Here is an 18669-nt window from a genome sequence, read left to right on the forward strand (position 1 = left end):
TTTAATTGGGTGGTGGTTTTGCTCTTGAGATTTGTGAGTTCTTTATATTTTTTGAATAATAACCCCTTATCAGATAGATGATTTGCATATGTTTTCTCCTGTCCTATGGGCTGTGTTTCTATTTTGCTGATTGTTTCTTTGGTCGTGGAGAAGCTTTAAGCCAGCTTTTTATTATACATTCAATGTTTCCCAAATTTGCCTCTCAGAGTACCACCTTCATGATTTCTATTATGATTGCATATAACCTCAACTGTCCTTGATTTTTTTTTCCTTTAAATCAATCTACTTTACTAACAAATTATTATAAAAGAAAAGATATTATTGCTATAAATGGAATACTAGTTTCACCTGATAAATGGAAGGGAACCTTAACATGAATACAGTGAAAACTAATTTTTTTTTAATTCTAGCAAGTTATTTTCTGCTGAACACTCTGAGCCTTAGACTTAGTACTTTATGACAAACAGGGAGATTTGAAAGTTCTCACTGCTATAACACATCACCCGTGTTTCACTGGCTTCCTACAAGAGAGTTTATCATGTGTTCATGTAACTGTCCAGGGCTGCCGACCTGGGGACCTTGACTCCTTCTGTCTTGTGGCACCAACAGCTGCTGGGCCCAGAAATCTCTCTGCTTCCAGTCAGCAGTGAGCATGGGGAAGACACCTGAATTTTTGTCTTTTTGGTGCGTAACTGTTATCCTTTGGTGTCCTCTCCTGGAGGCAGATGTGCAGAAAATGTTGGTCCAGACTGGGTAGCCACTTCCCACAGCAGCGTTATAGTTTGAAAGTGAGAACCTATGTTTTTGGTGGTCAACTTATGAAATACATACAGGTTATACCAAGACATACCCATAGCTTCTTTTTTTTGTATAATGATTTTTATTTTGTTCCATTATAGCTGGTTTACAGTGTTCTGTCGATTTTCTACTGTACAGCAGGGTGACCCAGTTACACATAACATGTATACATTCTATTTTCTCACATTCTCATGCTCCATCATAAGAAACCAGACATAGTTCCCAGTGCTGTACAGCAGGATCTCATTGCTAATCCATTCCAAAGGCAATAGTCTGCATCTGTTAACCCGAAGCACCCCATCCATCCCACTCTGTTCCCATCCCCCTCCCTCTTGGCAACCAGGAGTCTATTCTCCAAGTCCTGCATGGCTTCTTAATTGCTGGGAGACATTTTGCAACTGAGGCTTCACTAACAATATTCCTTCTTTGGTTCAAATTATTCTCCTCTCTCTTAACCTCAGTTTCACTCAGAAATGTTCCAAGGGTGAAATTCATTTACACACAGAAGAAACTTCAGTGTCTCCATATCATGGCACAAAGCTAATGAGATGGTAGCCAGTGGAGCTTTTCACCTCTTCATGTAGCTTAGAACTTTCTTTGGCTGGAGGGGAAATGAGCTGTATCTCTCTATGTGTCTTTGCAATACCCAAGAATGCATAGTGTGTTTCATAGACACCCACATATAAACTCAGTACCCTCCTACTTTTGAAAACTTCCATGTGTGCCATTACTAAATTTTATAAGTTGCTTTTAAAAGTTGCTTTTCAGATATTAGTTGACATATATCTGAGGTGTGTAAGACACAAGCCAGGTGCCATCTCACTGGTTGCTGGAATATACCTGAAATGTTTTTTGTGTGTGTGCTAATGTCAAACCAGTGAAGCCGGGATATCTTTGAGTGACCACCAGTTGAAGGGAAGAGGAATTTCTAATTGGATTTTTATAAATGAAAACATTAAGTCATTTGGAAATTGATGTTTGATGCATCTGTCATGATGTTATCTTCCAGGAGAAACTAACTTCAGCATTTTGTCATTAAGAAATATGGATCACAGAGGGTCAGCCTCCAGGGGTTGAGCCGTGAGAGCAGCGTTATGTGCTCATTACAGACACAGTTATGCTTGATGATTTATGACTCACACCTGCTTTTTTTGTAGGTCGCTGTTCATCAGCAAGGTGGGACTTTTGACTTGTTGCCAAACTGGGTAAAAGATGAGAAAGAGAACCGGATACTAGATCGATCCTCAAAGATGCATTGGAGACATGGCTGGGTCATTTCGGATGGGGGAGTGCGTCGATCCGGCTCCATAAGCAAGGTGTCGGGTTCAGGGAGCTTCGTGCCACCAACACTGAGTTCAGTAAGACCGGATGGAGTGGCTTAGGGAGAGGACGGTGTGTCACAGGGAACAGGGTCCTCCGTTTTGGTTGGTCTGTGGAATGTAGGGCTGCTTTCATTATCAGGCTGGGTGAGGATGGGGGGTCCCACTCATTCCACCACGTGAGTGGACTGGGAGGGGACAGTGATTCAAGGAGCAGCACCATCGCTCAGACACCGTTGCTCAAGTGACAGCCCTTCAGTATCCGCTCCCGAGCCTTTGGTGGGCATCTTATCCTATAGACCCGAGGAACCAGAGGGCTTGTCCTCTTGGCAGAGGAGGTGAGGTGATGGGATGAGGTTGGCAAGCCCCTGTGAGGGGTCCTGGAAGGCAGATGCAAATGAGGTGGGGGTTGACTGCTCTGTTCTTACTATGCACCCCCTTCTACCGCTGGAGTCTTTTTTCCCTTTTCCTTGTATTTCCCAGCTGCGGTGGGGGAAGAATGCCCCCTGTGAACTGCTGGCCCACGGGAATCGGGTTGATTCTCCCCAGGGAGCCACAGGTGTCCTGCTTAGGTGTCCTCCTTTCTCACTCTCTGGGCCCCTGCGGCCGGAGGCAGGCAGGGGAGGAGCTGTGCACCTTGGGGTCCACCTCAGTTAACACTGTGCATCCCCTCAGCTCTCTCTGCAAACAGCTTTCCTTTCTTAGTTCACGGGAGAAAGGAAATTTTATCAAGGAAAACCTCAAAGTGACAGAGTGACAAAGCTTTTCGCATCTCCGTCTCTGGCTTATGTGCCCTTGTCCTCGCTCCCTGGAACAAAAGCCACCACTTGGGATCTTTCCCAAGGGCCGCTTTGGGCATCTAATGAAGACGGTGGTCAGTGACTCCCCATTAGGAACCTCTTCTGGACAGTGGTAAGAAAATGATCAGAGCACCAGGTGTGCAGTTACACCTGCGGAGCATGCTGTAGAAATGTGAAGAAAGATTGCTGGAAACAGAGCCTCAAAAAAAAAAAAAAAAGAATGAACAATAATGGCAAAGTTAGAAAGGTGGTGTGATGCCCTTTTGGTCTTTGTTGGGAGACTGGCATGTGTGGCAAAAGGATCAGGAAAGTCTTTTTCTAAACTGTGTTCTCTTAGACCTGGAGAGCCCAGGAGGTGTACAGTTCCCTATCAAGTGCTTTGGGTCCCAAGAGCTTTCCCTTAAGACGGTAGTAAAGGAGGAATGTGGCGGGACTCCAGGATGTAAGCTGTGCCTGGAGGAGTGTCAGCGGAGAGCAGAGAGCCGACCTGGCTTACCTTGGAAAAATGACAGGAAATGCTTCCAGACTTCTAGGTAGAGGCTGTGGTCAAAAGAGCTCTCACCTTGGACTCAGGTTCTGGCTGTGCCAGTAAGAGACACATGTCACTTCTGTGTTTCTCTCTGGATAGGTGTCCTTGTCTGTAAGGACAGATTGAGCTAGATTTCATTCATTCATGCAGCCATGCGTATTTAGTGCCAGCCACTGTGCTTCAGTAGGGAAGTATAAAGATAAATGTGACATATCCCCTGTCTCAGAGAAGCTCTCAATTAAGTGGAGGAGACAGATGTTACTGATACTTATAAAGTCGTGTGTAAAATACCATAATAAATGTACAAAGTGCTATTGGAACACAGAGAGGGAGGGCTGGATTGTGCCAGGAACAGAGTCGCAGTAGAGTAGGTAATATGTAAATCTTGTTTTAAGAACTGAACTGCTTACTATTGCCTCTCTTAAGCAGGGACCAAGAATGAAAGGCAGAATGTATGGGAGTGCCTGGTGTGTTGGGGAATGAAAATGTTTAGCTGCAGCTACAACACAGTATGTCTGGGGGCTCCTAAGAGTGGCAGAAGTTGAAGAAGATAGGTTTAGGCTCACCTGTAAACAGGCTCGTACGGCAAATCCTGTTTTTTCATTGGCTCTGAAGACTCGCTGGAAATCATAAATAGGACATGTGGTTGGCACAAAATGTGAGCAGGGAAATTGCAAGCGCAGAGGTGAGTTCTGAGCATGCTGTAATGCAGGAAAGAAGTGATGAGGGACTGGACTTTAAAATAGCAATAGTGCTAAGAGTGGGCATATGTGAAATATAAATAAAATATAAAAGCAGTAGAATTTTAGCCGTTGATAGAGGGAAAGGAGGGAAGTGGGGTTGCAGCATGGTATGTAAGAGTGTGAGGGTTTGGGTCTGTCTGTCCAAGTTGGGCAAGAGGTTCAGGGTGGGCAACAGGGATTTCATTTTGGATGAAAAGGCTTGGATGACTTCAGCATGCAGATCTGAGCACGCTGAGATGTTGCAGTTTAATGGGTGGTTGGAGACCTGCCTCTGGAGCTCAAAGGAAAGAGAAGTAGGATTCTTTATAGTAGCAGGGCTTAGTAAAGCCTTAGGAGGAATGAAGTTCTCTAGGGAGGGCTTCTGACAGGACAGGAGAAAAAAACAAAATGAAATCAGGGAATACAGAATTTAGGTCTGCAATTGACTGACCAGAATCTCTATCCAAGGCAGACTCAATAAACTTTAGCCTGTGTTCAGGTCAAGTGGAGAACGACCGTTCCTTTCTGAATCCTGCCTCCCAACGTGGCTTGCATCCAAATCTTCGACATCTGTCTCATAACTACCCTCCCTTGCCAAGTAGTCAGGGTCACCCCCATCTTTCCGTGATGGCATCTTCATCTGGGATCTCCTAGAAGCGGGTACCACCTGTGATGAGATGGACAAGAAATTTATCACGAGAAACGCTGGTAAAAGATAAAAGTTGCGAGGTGGTAAGCCTGAGGAGGCCAGGCGAGCCTCCAGACTGTGCCGGAGGTCTGGCCCCTGTGAAGGGGAGAAGGAAGGAAGCAGGATTGGGTAGGAAAACCCTCAGAGAACAGCACTGTTCCAAGAAAGACTTGGCCAGAATCATGGGGAGTCTTTAAACGAAAATTGCCAGTTAGAGGCATGCCACATCTCAGGGAAATGGACTTACCCGGCTTTCCCTGCCATGCCCAGGCATCTCTGGGAGAAACCTGCAGGAAGTGTGGCCTCAGCAGGGACTTAGTTGATCCAGAGGAGTGGCAGCTGGGGCCATCAAAAGCCTGCCCAGTCCAGGATGGCCATGACTAGTGGCACAAGTCATGGCCATCACAGATGCCCTCAGTGACTCAGTGACACTCCCTAAATATTCTGCTGATACTTATGGTCAAACCAGTCAAAACTCAGCCTGTACATCCTTATACCATTATTAATGATTTCACTCTGTGACCGCCCAGAGTGGTTAGAAACCTTTAAAGATCAGTGCCCAGCACTGTGCCCTTAACCCAAGAGGCATCGAGGTATTTACTGTCCTAAGAATCAGGTTATTTTCATTGCTTGGATTTATCAGAGTTGTAACAGTGGGAGTTTTGACTTAGGAAGTTGGGGTGGGGGAAGTTAAGAAAGAAGAGGATTTGGATGAGGAGCTCTGTAGCTGTTCTAGTGAGGGAGGAAGAACTAGAGCATGGGAAGTAGACAAACCCGCTGCAGGAGAATGGACACTAGGGTCTAGGCACACACATTTGATGAGACAAAGTCCAAGGAAGCAGGCTGGACACAGTATCCAGAGAAAATGGTGGAAAGCGCTGGTCGAGGGTAAGAATCAGCAAGGGGGAGGTCCAGCAAGATGTAATGGATGGGAGCTTGCAATAGGCATTGCTGCAGCTCCCTTTTTTGGAGAACCTTCCTCCCACAGAGGCAGTTTCCTACACTGCATCACATCTTCTTAACCTTGGTTAATTGGACAAGAAGAGACACCTGTCTCAGGCTGAGCCTTCTGGGGATTTTGAATGGGGGTTCAGTAAATCTAATTAGTTGAATTTTCCTTGAACCGAGCTGACAGGTTCAAGACAGGCAGGGAGCTTGGAGACGAGGGCAACTGTGTACACGAGGAAGCAGGAGAACCGGCTTGCAGAAAGACAAGAATGAGTCAGGCATGCAGAGAAGAGATGAGATGAGAGACAGTGTGACTCCAGAGAGAAAGAGTGAGACTAAGGGAGGAGGTGCCTGGGCTTCTGAGAAATTTCCATTCCTGGACCTAGTTGTGGGCCCCCATCATGCTAGGGCCTGAGAAAACCCACCAACCCTAGAATAAACTCTCTATTCTTCTTAACCCAGTTTCGGGGGATTCCTTCAGTAGCAGCCAAATGATAGTGACCAAGACAGTGTTTTGACAGATATGTTCGAGACAGAAACAGGAAACTCAGAAACATGCGATGTGCTGAGATACAGGCAGGCAGGTTATCATTTGGAAAACTGGGAAGAGGAGCCCGGACAAGGCAGCTTTTAGTCCAGTAGGAACCTGGTAACGAAATGAGTCACCAAGTCAGAGGCTAAGCGTATAGGATCTGGTTATAGGGACTGGCATATAAAGTAGAGCCGTCATCTCAGGGCCAAGGCAGAAAAAAGTGTTTATTGGGAGTCAGGCAAAAAGGTCAGAAGCAGACTAACACCTTCTGATCTGTTGAGGATGTGATCTATTGAGAATGGAATTCATTCGGGCATTCAGGAAGAGTTCTTGGGTATCTGCTACAATTTGGGGGCTTTGATGTGTTAACAGTGACTTGGGGGTTCAGGGTACTGGGGGGTGGAGCCAGCCTGGAAATGGGGACCTCATGATACCTGGCGTGGAGGAGACGAGAGCTCTCAGAGGGCAGAGTCGGGGGATCCAGCATGCGCATGATGTGGTGTTGGTGAGGGAATGTTAGAATTGGGAACATTCTGGGAGCAAAACAGTCCTGGAAGAAGTTGAAACTGAAAACTCAGAAAGTAACTTCCTTCATGGAGCAGCAGAGAGCAGGGTAGGGCATGAAAGGGTGATTCGGAACGGGGGCTAAGAAGGTGTCAGACACACAGCTTGTCTATCTGTCAGTTTCTCCGAGCACTCTGGTGGCAGCTGACAGACCCATAAAAAAATACCCCTTGTGCCTGTTTAGGCTGGATGAACTGTCTCATCATACACCTGCTCTGCTTTACCAGAGTTAGGCATTTCAGAAGGATTTGGAAGGCTGGAGACTCGCCCTTCCTAATTCAGTTCAGCCTTCCCAGATAGGCAAAGCTAGATTCTTTTAAAGTAATTCAGCTCAACATCTTCTGGTTAAACCTTGACCCCTGACCTTCTTGGAAGAAGAAATACAGTAAGAAAAGAGGAAAAAGGAGGCAGAAGGAAGCATAAAAAGTAAGAGATGTCTCTTAATCTGTTGCACACATTGGAATGAAATTAAACATTAATCTCCTGTGACCTCCTTCTCTACCTTCCACTTAGAATTTTGAAAAATCACAGGCATTACTTTTCACATAGACCCCCAAGTCCCTTCTTCAGAGGATACTGGGGAATCCCTATATAGTACATTATTTAACTCTGATCAGGTGAACTAAAAGTGAACCTTAATGATGACAAAACAGGAAACTTGCTATTGGCCGCAGTTTCTTTTCTCATAGTCTTATTTCTAGTGCAATTGTTCATGGTTATTAAATAGAGTCAGAAGATCTAGGGCTTAGTCAGAAATTTTTTTCTTGGCTTCTAACTAGCCTTATGGGGAGCAAATTATTTAAGCTCCCCAAGCTTTCATTTTCTCATCCATAAAATGATATGATGACACATGACACTTGCTCTAGTACCCTGCTGGGTGATTTTAAAGACCACGTATGAAAACGAGTGAAATGGTACAAACACCAGTGGAAAGTAGCGAGATCCTTTCATAAATCAGCATAGTTGAGCAAAGAATCTGGACCAGAACCTAATTTTTCTCCTCACTGGCTCTGTGGCCTTCAACAGTGCATTTGAGTTCCAAATCTTGGTTTTTGCCCTTGTGAAAGAGGTATGATGGTATTCTCCGTTTCATATAATTTTTTTATGAAGACTAAAATGACCTATTTATACTACACTATAAAGAATATATTAGTGATTACAATTCTTAATAATGCCCCAGAATAGAATAATATTATTTTGATTAGATTTTCTTGTTATAAAAGTATTAATATAATTTTCAATTAGTATGTATATATCAGGTCCTTTTAAGAATATTTTTGTATTGTTCTGATTTCTATGGCAGAGTCAAATTTTTTGCCAGCGTAATACTTTCTTGAATTGAGGGGTATATGGGTTTTCTACATAAAGATTATAATAGAAGGGTTGATTACCCAAATGTGGTTCAGTTTTATATTAAGATTGTTGCTACTCAAAGGGACTCTTTTTGCACTTTTTAAGAAGAAATCTAGTCTCCATTTATACTGGTTAAATTCTAATGTTCTTTCACCTTTTATTTTCTTGCAAGATAATCGTTGGAGAAACTGCTGTGTTTTGCCTACAACTGGCCACAAGGGATTTTGAAAACCAGGAGAAAACTATTTTGACTGGAGACTGTTGCTATATAAACCCACTGGTGAGGAGAACTGTCCGATTTCTTGGTATGTGTTCATTAACTTGTTTTTATTGTTGTTGAAACAATGTTTTTATAGACGCTAACCTTTAAAATGACCAGCATTTTAACCGTATGCAAATATTAGGTTATATTTTCTTTAAAACGTTTCAATTTGGTGTTAAAAATAAACACTGCATACTGTTTTCTCTCACCACCCCATGGTGTCATTTCCATATTATTGTAAGGAAAAAACCTCCAGCATGTTAGGATATTTAATCTTCTTAAAGAAAGCTACCAATCACATAATTGAAAGAAATGATTTACCTTGTTTATTAAATTTCAGAAACAATGCTTCGGGAGAACTGATCATCTAGGGAGGTTGCTGAACACTATAAAGGACAAGAAAAACAGCTTTGCAAAGAAAATGTTGAATTCGTTAATTTTCATATGTAGCTCTCCGTGGACTACTTCTGAGCTGGGTTTTGTTTTGTTTTGTTTTGTTTTGTTTTTAACAACAACAAAATGTATTGGTGATTTTCTTAGAGGACAAGGATTTACTGACACTTTAATTTTAAATCTCAATTTCTAGCACTAATACGTATGAACACAGACAAATTACTGAAAATTACCTCAATTCAATAGGCACTTGGTCCAGACAGGTGAAACAATAATAAAACTTAATATAGAATATTGTTTTGTGGCTTTATCGGATAAGAAAAAGTATGCCTGTATATATTAAATAACATTTAAGATTAAATTCTTTTTTTTTTTTGTCTTTTTAGGGCCGCACCTGGGGCATATGGAGGTTCCCAGGCAAGGGGTCGAATTGGAGCTGTAGCCGCCAGCCTACACCACAGCCACAGCAATGCTAGATCCGAGCCTCATCTGCGACCTACACCACAGCTCACAGATCCTTAACCCACTGAGCGAGGTCAGGGATTGAACCTATGTCCTCATGGATACTAGTCAGATTTGTTTCTGCTGAGCCACAACAGGAACTCCAAATAAATTTTGATCAGTGTTAAGATTAAGATTTAGGATATGTAACCCTTCAATATAGTTCTCCTATTGATGGGATCAAGATGAAGACCTGGGAGATATTATGCATAGATGACCTAATCTATAAATAAACCCAGTAAAGATTAATCAAATGTCATCTGGCCTTTAAATCTCTCTGGAGACGAAAAGTCTTCATGTCTAAGACTGTTCTTTTTCTTGCCATAGACTCACTCATCTCGACAGCCCTCGTTATTCCGTTGAAGGGATAACTTGTATATGAAACCTCAAAAGCTGTATTTCTCAGATGCATCAGTACTGTGTTCTTAACTCAATCTTTGCTTAAGAATCATTTAATAACAAAATAAGCTATCATATACTCAGAACTGAAGTATTTTGATGGAATTGAACCGTCCTCAATAGTATTAACTTATATGAGGCCTATTTAAGTAAAATATTTTATGCATCTGCACACATATTTCTAAAGAACATACAGGCATACCTCCAAGATGCTGCAGGCTCAGTCCCAGACCATCACAATAAAGCAATTATGGCAGTCAAGTGCATCAGATGAATTTTTTGGTTCCCCAGTGCATATAGAAGTTATGTTTACACCTGTATTTAGTGTATTAAGTGTGCAACAACGTTATGTCTAAAAAAATACATACTTTAATTAAAAATATTTTATCACCAAAAAATGTGTTTCGATCAATATCATCTGAGTGTTTAATGAGTTGTAATCTTTTGCTGGTGGAGTGTCTTTCCTCACCATTGATGACTGCGGACGGATCAAAGTGGTGGTAGCTGAAGGCTGGCATGGCCGTGCCAATTTCTTAAAATAAGACAACAATGACGTTTGCCACATTGATTGACTCTTCCTTTCACGAACAATTTCTCTGTAGCCTGCCATGCTGCTTGATAACATTTCACCCACAGTGGAATATCTTTAAAAATGGTAGTCAATCCTCTCAAACCCTGCTGCTGCTGTAGCAACCAAGTTACCAGAATATTCTAAATCCTTTGTTGTCATTTCAACACTCTTCACAGCATCTTTACCAGCAGTAGATTCCACATCAAGAAACCACTTTCTTTGCTCATTTATAAGAAGCAGCTCTTCATCTATTTAAGTTTTATCATGAGCTCGCAAAAGACAAGAAAGAAAGAAAGAAAGAAAGAAAGAAAAAGAAAGAAAGAAAGAGAAAGAGAGAAAGAAAGAAAGAGAAAGAAAGAAAAGGAAAAGAAAAGAGAGGGAAGAAGGAAGGAAGGAAAGAAAAGGAAGAAAGAAAAAAAAAGAAAAGAAAGAAAGAAAAAGAAAATCTATTGTTCGGTGTGCACACCTTCATTTAATGATGTAGTTAGGTCTTCTGAAGAGCTTGCCGCAGGTTGTGCATCACTTTGCACCTGCCTGTTGTGGAGATGGTGTCTTTCCTTAAACCTCATGGAACATCCTCTGCTGGCTTCAGACGTTTCTTTTGCAGCATCCTCACCTCTCTCCATTTTTGCAGAACTGAAGAGTTAGGACCTTGCTCTGGCCTAGGCTTTGGCTTAAGATCAATGTTGTGGCTGGCTGGATCTTCTATCCAGACTGCTCAAACTTTCTCCGTATTGGCAATAAGGCTGTTTTGCTTTCTTATCATTTGTGTGTTCACTGGAGTAGCACTTTTAATTTCTTTCAAGAATTTTTCCTTTGTGTTCACCATTTGGCCAACTGTTTGGCACCAGAGACCTAGCTTTCAGCCTATCTCAGCTTTTGACATGCCGTCCTCACTAAGCCTAATCATTCCCAGCTTTTCATTTAAAGTGAGACGTGTATGACTCTTCCTCTCTCTTGTACACATAGAGGCTATTGGAGGATTTTTAATTGGCCTGATTTCAGTCATGTTGTATCTTAGGAAGTAGGGTGACCTGAGGGGAAGGAGAGAAATATAGGGGAACAGCTGGTTAGTGGAGCAGTCAAAACACACACAACATTTATCAGTTAAGTTCACTGTCTTATTTGGGTGGAGTTTGTGGTGCCCCAGAACAGGTGCCATAGTAACATGAAAGATCACAGATCACCGATAAAGAAAAACTTTGAAATATTGGGAGAATTACTACAATATGACTTAGACACGCAAAGCGAGCACCTGTCATTAGAAAAATGGCGCTAATAGACTTGCTTAACACAGAGTTACCCACACCTTCAATTTGTAAAACATGCACTATCTACAAAGCCCAGGAAAGGGAAATTCAGTAAACAAGGTGTGCCTGTCTGTCACAAAGTAAAGTGGGCTTTTAAGTCTCTGCATGTTCCTTACGATTTTATGAAATATTTAGGAGTGCTTGGTTTGTTTCATGTTTCCTCATTTATCGTGATTTGAATGGTTCTAGTTAGAGTGAAAGGGGAGCTTGCGAGCAAAGCATTACTGCATAATAGAACCTCACTCTTTCGAGTGACTTTATTCCACTCTAAAAGTCCAGGTCAGCACCATGGACACACCTGCGGGCTCTCACTTTCATCAGTATCTTTGTGGTCGACGGTCTTGGCCTTGGGCCCGCTGCACTGACACTTTAATTCTAGAGCACGTCGGGGAACTTTACAAGAGATGCTTCCATATCCTTATCAAATATTCCTTTCTACTTTAAATAGGAAAACTTACCATATCAGATAAAAATAATGGTTTGCTTAAAGAAAATGAGTACATCGTCGCCTAGATTTCAAGGGAGCAGAGATGACGACGCGGCGTTTCAGTTCCCACGCCAGGTCTTGAGATTTGCTTCCAATCATGTTTTCTTGAGCTTTGTTCTCTTCCACGTCTCTGCCTCTATCACATTTCTGATCTTAACAACATTCACTCACAGGACTCAGGGAATGCTGATAAGATGTAAAGAAATCTTTTCATTTCACCCTTTCAGTAGAGAACCTAAGGTCTTTGTTTCATTGCCATTTGTAGACACATAGAGTTTTTCTGGGTGCACGTGTGTGTGCAGGAACCTTTCATAATCTTATGTAATATTTGGAAAATGAAAAGGAGAGTCATTCATCTAATGCTGGAAAGTTATTTGATCCTGGTGATTTTGCTACCCAACAGCCAAGGATTATGTAAAAGCTTAGGAAGCAATCCAGAAATATATACCAAAGAAAAAAGCATCTAATTATTGTAATAGAATTATATGAATTTTTAATGAACCAACTGTTTGGGAAGTATTATTTTGCTATAGTTTTAAAATGTCCTGATGGATTTTATGAGCCCAAATTATAAAAGAATGGATTTCTTTTACATCGGTACCACATCCTTGCAGAATGTATCCATAGGATTAATTGACAGTGATGTCAAGGAATTTAATTGGCCTACCCTGCCAAGTAGAAAGAGGAGTTTTGGCAATAATGACCAGCGACATGGAGTTTAGAACATATTTTTGATATTTGAGTAAACTGGCATGTTCTTTACAAAAGGAGGAAAAATGCAGGCACTTAATTTTATACCTTCACGTAAACAAGGCAAATACATTTTTAATACTGTGATGATCATTTTAAAATTATAATCGAATCACTTGATTATTTGTGAAATTGTCCCAAGTTTGAGAAATTAAAGACCAACCCATGAAAGAGCAGGTGCGACTTAGCTGCTATGTAACTTTTAAAAAATGTGTTTCCGTAGGCAATGTAGAGATTAAGCTGAGAACATTCTGCTTTACTTAAGATTTTCCATGATACTTTAATGAAAACTGATGGCATTGGCTTTTGCTGCTAATTGGCACCTCCAGCAGAGTTAATATCTGTTTGAATGGGCTTACGAGGCATAATCAAAGGGAGATGACTGCTCTGCTTTATGTTAGCAAGATAAAAATTTTTTTTTCAAAAATAGGGAAAAAACATAAAGATTTCTAACATTAATAGAAGGTGATAGACTGAACCCTCTCTAGGGAAACACGTCTCCATTTAAAAAATCGCATTACCCAAAGACAGCCTTGGAATCTATTTTCTTCTTTTATCTTATGTCTTATAAACCTGCCACGCATAAAAATGTAGCCAGTGGTAGACAGCTCAATATGCTAAATAATTTAACACTCCCACTGCTTCAGAAAGCAAAGGGAACGGAATGAAAACTGGAGGGGGTGAAGTGGCGGAACCATATGTATATATATATGTGTGCAGACATGGGCTGTTTTATAGTTTCTCAAATATTTGCATGTTGGCTTATTGTAAATGGAAACACAGCAAACCAGAGTTACGGTGGTTTGTTTTCTTCCCCAGGAATTTATACCTTTGGATTGTTTGCTACAGATATCTTTGTAAATGCCGGGCAAGTGGTTACAGGAAATCTGGCCCCGCATTTTCTCGCCCTGTGTAAACCCAACTACACGGCGCTTGGCTGTCAGCAGTATACGCAGTTCATCAGTGGGGAAGAAGCGTGCACGGGCAACCCGGATCTCATCATGAGAGCAAGGAAAACGTTTCCATCCAAAGAAGCAGCCCTCAGTGTCTATGCAGCTATGTATCTGACAGTAAGTAAGGGTTAGAAACCATTCTTCATTGGTCTTTCTGTTAAGGCTCCCAAAGTAGAAATTGTTCCTCGCTGCCATAATCAAAGTCACATTAACAGCTTTCTGCAGGCCATTTAATTTATTTTTAATAATAGCTGTTTGTGCTGTGAATAAAATTAAGCCAGTTGTCTCTGATGAGATTATGTGTGGGTAGTTGGTTGTATTAAAAAAAATACAGCCATTAGCATTTCTATTTGAGAGTATGTTTGTCTTTATATTAAATAGGGCTTACTGGAAACAAATTTGTCCTCTAGCAGGCTTCATAAACTTCTAATGGTGCAATTAGGAAAACTACCCAGGCCTCTTAACCGCCTCCTCAAGTTCTCACACTCTCTGGTGGGAGTGGGCAAAGAGGCACTCCTTTTCTAGAAAGTTCTTTCTTTATTGGTAACTATAGCATCTTATTATCTCAACCAGCGTTTCACTGTTTTCTTGTAGAATAACAAAAATGCCCTCCTAGATGATACACTACTTTCTCACTTCTTGAGTATGTGCCATGATTTTAGTGGGAAGGGCCAGGCCCTAAGTGCCGCTGTCTGGAGGATGTTAGGTGGAATTGAGTGGTCGCTGCTGAGTGCATTTCTGATCTGCAGGAGTAGAAGGAGGGGCAGCCTTGGCAGGCAGCTCTTGATCCCAATACTCTTGTTCATTGGTCTTTCCCTGTATCACCAGAATCTGCCTTGTAGCTATAGAGCTGGACTCCAAAAGTGGGCTTTATCAGCTTTTCCCTGGCTACAGTAAGTTCAGAGAATTTTTCCTTTTAGGGTCCTCCTTTCCAAGGGTGCCCCAAACTGCTTCCTTCTGATTTCAGCTCATTGGCGAGAGACCCCAGGACCAGCGTGAAACCAAATTTAATAATTTCTAATTACTCGATTATTTTTACCCTCAAAGATTTTTTGATTTTGGAAGTGTTTCTAATATTCCTAATGCAGTCTTGTCAGGTTAATCTCCAAAAGCACGACCTATAACACCTCTACTTGGCTTGGAAATCAAGGGTACCAAATAAAGGACAGCTTAGGAGAGTAACCATGGCATTATCCAGAACGTTCACTAAGGCGGGGTATTTTGGAGATCAAAATGGTGTACATTTGAACATTTTTAACGTTTTTAAGCCAAACTCATTCTACCACTCCCTGCCTGGACTTTTAAAAATCCTACCAAGAAAATGTGTATAGAGTTAAGGCTCAAACTCTGGAAAAGAAGCAAAATCCGTTTTCTCGTCTGTCTTCTGTGCAACTTTCCAGTGACAACTCCTTACTTACCCTTACTCTGCTCTCAACTCTGTTCCTCTAATTTCCCCTGGTTTCTTTAGCCCATCAGCTTTGGTTTCTGGTGCACATTCTAAGGTACTTCTAGACTTGGTATGAAATCTTCCAATCTAAGCAAATTCTGTCCTGTTCACTAGATTGCTTGACTTCATTGTCCCACTTCTCCTAGAATGTGGGCATTCAGCCTGAAGATGAAGATTTAAGATGAGTGAATCAGGAGTCATAAAATACTGTTCATTCATTGTCCTCACCTCTAAATCCGATGTTTGTATTTGCATCTGGGTATGGAATGCAAATATATCTGCATATACGTAATGTGGACAAGCCAGAGACAAATTCCAGAATACTCTCTGACCCTAAATACTGTTACATGATTATCTTAGCACCAATCACTCAAGAGAATAGATTTTGCCATGTAACCAGGTTGTGCCAGTGGTGGTGAAGGTGCTAGTAGAGTGAAATAATAGGTCTTTTTATTCTGCCAAAGTGGTGTTTTCAAAGGTTTCTATGGGAGAAGATATGACCCCTTTTTATACTATAAAAATCCTTTTTTTTTTTTTTTGTCTTTTTAGAGCCACATCCACAACATATGCAGGTTTCCAGGCTAGGGGTCGAATCAGAGCCGTAGCCATTGCCCTACACCACAGCCATAGCAATACCAGATTTGAGCCACGTCTGTGACCTACACCTCAGCCCATGGCAATGCCAGATCCTTAACCCACTGAGCAGGCCAGGGATTGAACCTGCGTCCTCATGGGTACTAGTCAGATTCGTCTCTGCTGAGCCACGATGGGAACTCCTACTATGAAAATCTTAATATTTTGCCTTGCCCCTCATCTGCTGGTATTTGGTTCAACAACTTCTTAACCTGATTTGATTTAGCAAATTACTTGAAGGCATCTATTTACGCTACTTCTGAACTATAAGCCATACTGTTCTAGTCTGTGATGAAGACTTGGAGAAGTTTTAATAATAATAATTATTATTAGCAAACTTTAATTGAGCATTTACTATATGACAGGCCCTAGAACTCCACTATTATTTAATACATTACCATTTCTTATTTATGTATTATTAAAATCATTATTATTATTAGTGTAATAATTATTGTTTGAACTAATTATTGAATCCTCATAATAACTCCTTGAAGTATACACTATTATCATGCTATGTAATGAATATATAGTATACTCATGTCACAGATGAGAACACTCAGAATGTGAAGTAACTTGCCTAGGCCCACAGAACCACACTTTTTCTAAATGTTTCAGAGGATTTAGTGTCATTTAATCATATTAGCCCTGATGTGTGGTGCATGTGGTTAGCTGAATTCCCTCCTACTCCTGCATGATCTCAGCATCCATAAAAGTTCAAACCAAAGGTTCAGATGGTAGGTATGTTTAGAAGGGAAAAAAAAAAAAAAGCTAACACTCTAGCACTCGGAAATCTTCTATCATTAAACAGTGGTTCAGGCTAAAAGTCAGAATTCCTGCTTGTAATTACATTGAAGGGTACCACTGTCTTTTTAACAATAGATTCTGTTCTGCAAACTGCTTTTCTGTCTTCTCTACCACCCCTTTGTGTGTGTGGGTGGGTGGCTGCTATGGCAACTCTGAATATAACTCCTGCTGCAAATGGAGGCTTTACAGTCAGGGTTTGCTATTACATTTGCACCTATACACATATGCATTTCTTCCCAGCTTCACTCCAGACACCTTGGGAAAAGTTTATAATAGAAATGTTGGGGTATTTCCAGCTAATACAGTCTCATGAAATGCTTGCCAGAGTTTTGACGTGTAGCTAAATAGGGGAAAATAGCCATATATTCAATATTCTCTGTGGAAATAGGCTTACTGCTATATTTAGGTAGAGATATGTTTGTTTAATGTGGTGTAGGTGTCATAAGCATGGGTAAACACATAAATAAAAATAAATGAGCCCTATTAGGAAGTACGGGAATAAGAACTGACGAATATTTTTCTGATGCTTCTCTCTGTGGATTAGTAAATAAAATTAGGGGACTTGAACTCTCCCTTAGCATCTGACTTTAATTAAGGCTTTGGGGATAATTTGATCACAGAGTCGTTCTCTTTTGCTTTCCTGAAGACTTTCAGGGAAAAAAAAAATTTCCTATGCCTATTTTTGCAAATGTAGTTGGTTTCCCAGGAAAAAAATTTAAAAGTTATTTAACCCCCAGCCATTACATTTATAATTCTGTTCAGTTGCCTTAGAATAATATTTAAATTTACCTTTGTGGTATTTCTTTTCATATAAAATAGGTAGTTTTTGGAGTTTCCATTGTGGCAGAGCATAGCGAACCTGACTAGGATCCATGAGGACATGGGTTCGATCCCTGGCCTTGCTCAATGGGTTAGAGATCTGGCGTTACTTGAGCTGTGGTGTAGGTCTCAGACATGGCTCGGATCCCCACGTTGCTGTGGCTGTGGCTGTCAGCTGCAGCTCCAGTTCAACCTCTAACCTGGGAACTTCCATATGCTGCAGATGTGGCCCTAAAAAGCCAAAAAAAAAAAAAAATATATATATATATATATATATATATATATATATATATATATATAAATGTGTGTGTGTATAATATATAAGGTTTTTTTTTTCCCCCAATTAAAGTCAGATGAACTTCAGAACTGAGAATGAGAGGAAATCTTTGGTGAATTTCCAGTTAACCTCATAACCACTGAAACAAAAAGTCCTAGAATGGTCTCTTGAGATCACATCCAATTCTGACCTTAGATTTTATGAAAATCTTTTTGTTGTTGTTGTTGTTTTTAAAGGAAGAGTCAGCTACATTTATTGGCCTCCATTTCCCATCATCTGTTGCTGCATAACCAACCACCCTAAACCTAAAACAATGAGAATTTATTATCCACAGGTGGTCATAAATTATGACCTGTGGTTTTTCTGGGTAGTGAATCCTTGTTGTGTCTCTCCTGGGTGGCATTCAGCGGACCTGTCCAAATAGCCAGGGGACAGCCCGCATGGCTGGGCTCTCCTTCTCAAGTGGTCTCTCTCACAGGCTGTTTTCCCCGACAGTCTTAGAGCAGCCAGCCTTCCAAGAGGGCAGAGGCCCAACCTGCCAGGCTTCCTGAGGCATAGGCTCCAAAATGAGTTCCGTATCCCCTAGTTCTGCTGGGTTCCCTTGGTCCCAGCAGATCATACCCAGACAGATGGGGTGGAGAATGTTGTCCACCTGTAGATGGGGGGCCAGCAGAGTCGGCTCGTAAAGAGGTGAATATGCCGGCGAAGGAGGAACTGGGGGCATTAAAACCTTTGCTGCCGTCTTCTCCTGGGACGTCCGTGGAAAGCTCCACAGTGTCCTCTTCCTCCGTGTTTCCTCCTCCTTGCTGG

At 41.4% G+C, this 18669-nt stretch overlaps 1 protein-coding gene across 2 annotated transcripts in view; it reads left to right on the top strand.

Annotated features, from left to right (window-relative positions):
- The window catches only part of PLPPR5 (phospholipid phosphatase related 5), a 114713-nt gene that overhangs the window by 34758 nt on the left and 61286 nt on the right, over positions 1-18669 (top strand). For both annotated transcript variants that reach the window (XM_047785220.1, XM_047785219.1), the window contains exons 2-3: positions 8426-8558; positions 13746-13996. In XM_047785220.1, the coding sequence (XP_047641176.1) occupies positions 8426-8558; positions 13746-13996 (384 nt within the window). The remainder of the gene's footprint in view (positions 1-8425; positions 8559-13745; positions 13997-18669) is intronic.

Source organism: Phacochoerus africanus, chromosome 6, assembly GCF_016906955.1.
Source record: "Phacochoerus africanus isolate WHEZ1 chromosome 6, ROS_Pafr_v1, whole genome shotgun sequence".
Classification (NCBI taxonomy): domain Eukaryota; kingdom Metazoa; phylum Chordata; class Mammalia; order Artiodactyla; family Suidae; genus Phacochoerus; species Phacochoerus africanus.